Source organism: Dendropsophus ebraccatus, chromosome 5 (assembly GCF_027789765.1).
Source record: "Dendropsophus ebraccatus isolate aDenEbr1 chromosome 5, aDenEbr1.pat, whole genome shotgun sequence".
NCBI lineage: Eukaryota > Metazoa > Chordata > Amphibia > Anura > Hylidae > Dendropsophus > Dendropsophus ebraccatus.
The window spans coordinates 137,226,736-137,234,697 of record NC_091458.1 but is presented as its reverse complement, the minus strand read 5'-3'; the positions used below and the strand labels follow the sequence as shown (position 1 = coordinate 137,234,697).

Genomic DNA, 7,962 nt, shown 5'->3' with positions numbered 1-7,962 from the left:
TGATATCTTGGGGTAAATTACAAACACTGACCTCTGTCAATGAGCAAATTTCCCTTCAATCCCTACCATTCTGTAACACCTGATATTTCCCTTGATAAATGGGTTCTTTGTGGTCTAAAGATAATAGGAACATTTTTTCAAGAGGGTCACATTAAACAGTTTTCTGACATCACAGCGATGTTCTCAATTCCTATAGTTATTCACAGCGATGTTCTCTATTCCTATAGTTATTCACAGCGATGTTCTCAATTCCCATAGTTGGTGTTTTCTTTTCAGTCTGCTCTCTGCTGCCATCTCTGTCCATGTCAGGAACTGTCCAGGGCAGGAGAGGTTTTCTATGGGGATTTGCTGCTGCTCTGGACAGTTCCTGACATGGACAGAGGTGACAGCAGAGAGCAGACTGAAAAGAAACCAACATTTCCTGTGGGACATACAGCAGCTGATAAGTACTGGAAGACTTGAAATTAGAAGTACTATTACTTTAGACAGAACTAAATTACAAATCTATATAACTTTCTGAAACTTGGGAGATGTCTTAAAAGATTGTTCTGAGATGGTATCTCACATCTCCAAAATAGAGCCCTTTTAGGGCCCTATTCCACCGGACGATTATCGTTTGCATAATCGTTAACGATTAACGATCTCAAACGACCGCTATTGCGAAAGACCTGAAAATGTTCACTCATTTCCATGGAACGATAATCGTTACTTATGATCGTAATTGCGATCGTTTTTTCTTCGCTATTTATTCGCTATTGCATTCGTATCTATTGCGAACGACCAAACAATGTCTTATTCAATGCGAACGATTTGCAAACATTTTGCAAACGAGCAACGATAAAAATAGGTCCAGGTCTTATAAAGCGATCAACGATTTCTCGTTCAGTCGTTAATCGTTAACTGCATTTCAACCGAACGATTATCGTTTAGATTCGAACAATTTAACGATAATCTGAACGATAATCGTCCGGTGGAATAGGGCCCTTACCCTGGGCAGTGTTGGAGAGGTTGTGGCATAAAAGGTACTTACCTTCATATGTGATGGTTCTGCCCAATTATACGCTCCTTTTGGTTAGAAATCTTTGACTTTGTAGCAGCCATAGCTAAAAAGAGTTAAAACCCTGACCTGGCTTTAGCTCTGTGTTTTCCCAACCAGCAAGAATAGTATATAGTAATAGAACTATAGCAAAGACATGGAAACTTCCCTGCGCTCCCAATATAAGTCACAGAGTCAAAAGGCCAAGACAAGTCAGTATGGGTCCTATTACATGGAGCGATTTTTAAGGATAAACGATTGCAAACAAGATTGTTTACTTTTAACCTGAAACCGTTCACCATATTACACAGAACAATCGTTATTGCGATTGTTACTATGATTGTTTATTCCTTCTGATCCCAGCAAAACAATGGACAATGTGCAATTACACTGAACGATTAGTGAACAAATGCGGAACTTGAGCGAACGAATGTGGAATTACAGCGAACGATTAACAATAATTATAGGTTCAGATCTAAATCAACGATCAATGACATACGAACGATTTTTCGATTGTTGCCTGCAATTACACAGAAAGATTATAGTTTAAATTCAAACAATATAACAATTTTTCACACGATAATCGGCCCATGTAATAGAGCCCTAAGTGGGTGCTAGTTTCACTGAACCGGACCCAGTAATGTATGAACGGGTAAGTACGGGGAGCAGTGAAGTGCAGGAGGGGCTTCGCAGGAGGTAGAGACAGTCCGCTACTATATAAGAGACTATTTGGAGGGCTGGCTACTATATAAGAGACTATGGGGGAGGGATGGCTACTATATAAGAGCCTATTTGGAGGGCTGGCTACTATATAAGAGACTATTTGGAGGGCTGGCTACTATATAAGAGACTATTTGGAGGGCTGGCTACTATATAAGAGACTATTTGGAGGGCTGGCTACTATATAAGAGACTATGGGGGAGGGATGGCTACTATATAAGAGCCTATTTGGAGGGCTGGCTACTATATAAGAGACTATTTGGAGGGCTGGCTACGATATAAGAGACTATTTGGAGGGCTGGCTTCTACATAAGAGACTGTTGGAAAGAGCTGGCTATTATATAAAACTATGGGGGAAGGCTGGCTACTATATAAGAGACTATTGAGAGGACTGGCTACTATATAAAAGACTATTCGGAGAGCTGGCTACTATATAAGACACTATTGGGGAGGGCTGGCTACTATATAAGACACTATTGGGGAGGGCTGGCTATTATATAAGACACTATTGGGGAGGGCTGGCTATTATATAAGACCCTATTGGGGAGAGCTGGCTACTATATAAGACTATTTTAGGGACTGGATTCTATATAGGAGACTATTGAGAGGACTGGCTACTATATAAAAGACTATTTGGAGGGCTGGCTACTATATAAGACACTATTTGGGAGGGCTGGCTTCTACATAAGAGACTCTTGGGAGATCTGGCTACTTTCTAAGTCTATTGGAGAGAGCTGGCTATTATAAAAAAATATGGGGGAGGGGTGGTATTGTATAAGAGACTATTTTAGGGACTGGCTTCTATATAAGAGACTATTGGGGAAGGCTGGCTACTATATAAGAGACTATTTGGAGGCCTGGCTACTATATAAGAGAGTATTGGGAGGGCTGGCTACTATATTGGGCACTATTGGAAGGGCTGGCTACTATGTAGATCTCTAATGGTAGGCCTGGCTAGTATGTGGGGCACTATTGGGGAAGCTACTACATGGGCCACAATTATGGGATTACCTACTGCTTGAGGGATATAATATGTAACTACCATGTGGGGACAATTACTTTAGGATAGGCAGTGCCAGAAACGTTGCATGCACTCTTCATTAAATATCAAGGTTGGCCCGCGACTTTCTCCAATTTTTAAATTTTGGCCCACTGTGTAATTGAGCTTGACACCCCTGTATTACACAGAGCGATGGCCAGCAGACCATCGTTATCCCTGAAGTTTTTTTTTCAAAATGTTGAAAGACAAGGATCATCATTGTGCATGTCGGCTGATTGTTGCCGTTTAACACTAGCTATTACACCAAGCAATTATCTTTCTTTTCTCTTTCTTCTTCATCTAGTTTATTAAAATTATTTGTTTATCATGTATTCAGTTTGTCATTCTTATTTATCAGGTACTTATTAGTAGTATTTCTTATGTATTTTTGTTCTCTCTCTTATAGTACATTTTTATGACTTTTATTTCTAACTATACTTGGGCAATATAAAGTTTATTGTTTATTTTATTGTCCCTCGTAACCTTAGATTATTTACATTCTGAAAATTAATAAAAACTAAAAAAATAATTTACAAATCTGTACAGCTGTTAAAGTATATAAATTTGACAACAACCCTTTTTGTTCACAAAACTTTAACACAGATCTGAAAAGAATAGAAAACAGGTGGTGGTGTCCATGGCCGTAATGGGGAAGGGTCATTTTTACTGTTACCTAAACAGCTCAGCTTCATTCTGGCCTCTGGGGAAGTGTTTACACAGTTGTCTCATATATTGAGGATGACACTGGTCACATGGATGATGAGAAGACATTGGGTCTAACACTGGGAATTCTCATCTTACTATTTGCCAAGTATGAATGAATGAATACTTAGTGACTAATATCTTATCATATCTTATATCTTTCCAGCAGAAGCAGCAGAATGATTTACGTGTCTTTAACTTTTTACTGGGAAAAAAAGAGTGAAAAGTGTCATTTACTTAAAGGAAGAGAAGACTGTGCTGCTTAACCTCCAAGGTCTGTAATAAACTGCAATCATTCCCTGGGAACAAACACAGAAACGCCCAGTGTCGAATGTCTGACGGCTGTGCTGTTTATTCATCTGTTTGCCCTGACCAGACTTTGCCATCTGGTATCTGCATTTAGTGTGAGATATAATGACTCATCCATGTTAACTCCTCGTCCTTCTTGCCTGTAATGTTTTCTGATACACTGGGGATATATTATGCTAAAGGTAAAATACACGTGTCATTTTAAGGTAACTATCTGGTCGTATGTTCAATATAATAATGTTCTCCATTAGGCTATGTTCACACAACGTTTTTTTCAGCTCTGTTTAAAATGACGTTCGTTATTTTGAGTCTAAAATAACGGACGTCATTTAGCTGTCTGGCCTCCCTTTAGTGCAATGACTGGTGTTTGCACATTATTTTAGTTTGGGGTTACTAACCGTTACATTACTGTTATGCAATGCATTAGTGCATTGGACATCCGTCTTCCGATTGACTTTAATGCATTGCCATTGTAGTCAGTTAAATCGCGGCAAAAACTCAAAATCGGACGACTTTTCTTTATTTTTGACGTTGTGTGAACATAGCCTTAAAGTGGGATGAGAACAGTCCGGCACCGTATGGCTGTGTTCCCACTGCGTAATATGATCAGGGAAGGCAGCCATCATGATCATTACTTGCGGCCATCTATTTAACGAGACCGCCACTTTCCACCGATATTTCTTACTGGGAAGCGTCCAGATAATAAACATGCTCAGTATTTACCATCTCATTTTGTCAAATACAGACTTTTTTTTCCCCTATAAAATTAGTCATATTTAGCTTTTATTTTACCTTGTGCGAACATAGACTAAATGTGGTGGATGTTATTGTTGTTTTTGTTTTTTCATTTTTTTTTTTCCTTTTCTAGATTTTACAATAAATTTATAAGCTCAGACTATATAACAATAGAAGCAGGATAAACTGTATATAAATTAACTAGATAGATAGATAGACAGATAGATTGTACAAAGCAGAGTTGGGGTTAAGAATCACAAAAAGGGCACAAACTGCTGTTGAATATAAGGATTTTTGGGGACTCAACATTCCCAGTGCTGTGAAGCCCAGAGGCGCTGTAAGGGTTACGTTTACATGGTGTACGAGGAGTTAATGTCCAGGGCAGTCAACAAACGGATGAGAAAGGAGACTGTGTCTGGAAAGGGTGGAGATTTCCTTGTGTGACACGCACATGCATTCACACTTTACATTGCACTATGACACAGTAGGTAACTTATTGCTCTCACGCACCCATTCTGTACTTCAGCCACCTACCTGCCCTAACAACCAGGACCTATCTCACAGGCTCTAGACCTATCTCACAGCTCTGGACCTATCTCACAGGCTCTAGACCTATCTCACAGCTTTGGACCCATCTCACAGCTTTGGACTTTTCTCAGAGGCTTTGGATCTATCTCAGAGGCTTTGGACCTATCTCTCAAGCTCTAGACCTATCTCACAAGCTTTGGACCTATCTCACAAGCTTTGAAGCTATCTCACAGGCTTTGGTCTATCTTGCAAGCTGTGGACCTATCTCACAGGCTTCACCTCTTCTACAGGTTAAAAGATGTGATTCATGGCCAGTCGGGACCTTCTGTACTAGCTGCTTGAGGTGAGGAGTGTATCTGTGATTTCTTCATGGTCCATTATACAATATCCGCTCTCACATATGATAAGTCCTCGGTTTGTCCATTGTCGTTACATTAGAATGTTAAAGATATTTCTTTTTGATTTGCCTTGTGTGTTTTAGATATTTAGAGATTTGAGATGTTTATTATTACCTATATACTATACTATATATAATACTATAGGTCTCTCCATTGTCCGCCTGTGTTGTGCTTATTTTTCTACCAAATCTTATATTGTAGTTAAATTCATCCGTTGCTCGGCCACCATTGCGCGGGTTGTGGCGTGTTGTGGAGATCTATTTCTAGTTGTCTCAGATGTCCCTGTATTTTTAGATCTCTGAATTGTTGGTTGGATAAGGATGCAGGAAACTTGTGAGGGTGTGTGTGTGTGTGTGTATAACTATATATATATATATATATATATATATATATATATGTGTGTGTGTATGTATTTATACTGTATGTATGTGTTTCAGTGTGTATATATGTATATTTTGTATGTATACGCATTTGAATGTATATATATATATATATATATATATATACAGTATGTGTGTGTGTATATATATATATATATATATATGTGTGTGTGTGTGTGTGTGTGTGTGTGTGTATAATTTTTTTCTGCTCTCCCCCCCTTTGCCTAATAATTTTTATCTTATTATCTGCTGTATTATTCAGTATTTTGTTTATTATTATTTTGTTTCTTTTGGGTTGATCTTAACGGCAATCTATCTCTGATATAAAAGTGTATTCTTTGTATTTGACAGCTGCTCCGGTGACTGACTGCGGTGCAGACCACATGGCACCATCCTTCAGCAATCCAAGACTCCAGTGATTGGATGTTACCATGACTCCAATGGCACATCTTCTACCTCACAGTGGATCCAATGGAAGGGTGACTGCATCGGACCGTCTAGAGGCAGATAAAGCCAAGTATGTGAAATCCCCACAAGTGATACATCGGAGGCAAAACCCAGCCATAAATACTAAATTCACCCCGGTGCTGTCAAGGAAATCAAGTCTATCACCTTCTAGTCCACCATTACAAACTGAACACTCTTTTCACAACCTCTTTAACTTACCCACACAACGGGAACCTCGGAAGCAAAGTGACTCGGATTTTGACAATAGTGAGGATGTGTGTCAAGCTTTTGTCATCTCAAGGCCTTCCTCACCGTTGGAAAGATTTCAACCCAGAAGCCCCAGTGTCCCGAGAAAGCAAGCAAATCATCATTTTGAGACAAATAGTCCAACTAGCAAGTTGCCTTTGTCCCAGAGTTTGTCCACAACCATCCATGGAAGTAACCCACAGACAACCCTGGGGTCTCCAGCAGCCAAACCTCACTGTGTAAGGAGACTGAGTGGTAAAAGAATGAACCGACCAGACTCACTTATTATTTACAGACAAAAGCGGGATGTGGCATTATCGAGCAAAGAAAATAATAATGAGGAGGCCGGGCTGGTCATTCGGCTTCTCCAGGGGACACCGCTATTGAGAAGAAGTTCTCGCTTCTCGCAAAATCCAACTCAAACCTGCAAACCGGAAGTCCCGATATCCCCTCTGCTGCGGAGAGAGAAGGAGAAGACCTTGGATTTTCCCACATCTTCTAATACTCAAGAAGCCCCATTAGAGGAGCAGCTGAATTTTACTGACTTTGAAGCCCAAAATTTTTTTGAGAGCTGTGGACTAGAAGGTAGCTTGTTAAACTTGCTTAACAGCTACCAAAAGGAGGGAAACACGCCAATGGGTAGTCTGGAATCCATGGACAGGGTGAGCTTGGCTATTGGGGTTGCAGAAGAAGAGAAAGAAGTTAAAACTCCTGTATCTGTAATTGAGCGTAATGCCCGGGTAATAAAATGGATATATAGCTGTCATCATGCACGTAGTATTGGAGGACAAGGAAGTAAGCAGCTGACAAGGGAATCTACAGTCTGACATGGTAACAACATATCAACGCACTCTTACAACCTATAGAGAGTTTCAGTGCAAGAAAAAGAAACCACAGTAATCTACCAACCAACCAATCCTATTTCTGAAACAGTAAGGTGTAAATAATTATAAAATTCCAAGGGAACATGTCTGGAGGAAAACGCTTATCAAACTTTTATCCAGGACGGTTGACAGTGGTACATTGTCTATCCTGGCTAATGCAACATAATGCAGAGAAAGACCTTTGCGATATATACTTGTGTATACACTGGTGTATGGGGTCAGCACAGAGCACCACCTCTATGTCTCTTTACAAATAAATTGAATACATCACACGCTATTTTCAAAGTTATTTCTCTACCTTTTGTTGCAGCAGCCAAGCCATAAAGGGGCATCACTGTCAGCCTGTTCCCTTCCCGAATAACAAATCAATGGCAGTCTGGGTATCTAAGTTTTTTTTGCAGGTCAACTGGAAACCTATACCTTGAACAAAGCAGTTTCTTGACTCATATTTACCCATAATTTATGGACCATGCTAATATTTGGTCTTCTCTGTTCAAAAAAGAGACTGAACACAGGAGGTCCCAAGTCCTTGTGTGCT

The 7,962-nt window shown here is 39.8% G+C and overlaps 1 protein-coding gene across 2 annotated transcripts; it reads left to right on the top strand.

Annotated features, from left to right (window-relative positions):
* The first annotated feature begins 3,864 nt into the window (after positions 1 to 3,864).
* Positions 3,865 to 7,696, top strand: FAM110D (family with sequence similarity 110 member D). 2 transcript variants are annotated; one of them, XM_069972553.1, is made up of 2 exons: positions 3,865 to 4,012; positions 6,199 to 7,696. In XM_069972553.1, the coding sequence occupies exon 2, from the start codon at positions 6,279 to 6,281 to the stop codon at positions 7,365 to 7,367; it is 1,089 nt and encodes a 362-aa protein (XP_069828654.1). In that variant the 5' UTR covers positions 3,865 to 4,012; positions 6,199 to 6,278; the 3' UTR covers positions 7,368 to 7,696. The 2 variants fall into 2 exon arrangements, with proteins under 2 accessions (XP_069828654.1, XP_069828653.1); XM_069972552.1 differs by lacking the exon at positions 3,865 to 4,012 and adding an exon at positions 5,387 to 5,412.
* Positions 7,697 to 7,962: the final 266 nt, after the last annotated feature.

Coding starts and splice junctions, on each gene's coding strand:
- FAM110D (XM_069972553.1), top strand. CDS start 6,279: ATGACTCCAATGGCACATCTTCTACCTCACAGTGGATCCAATGGAAGG.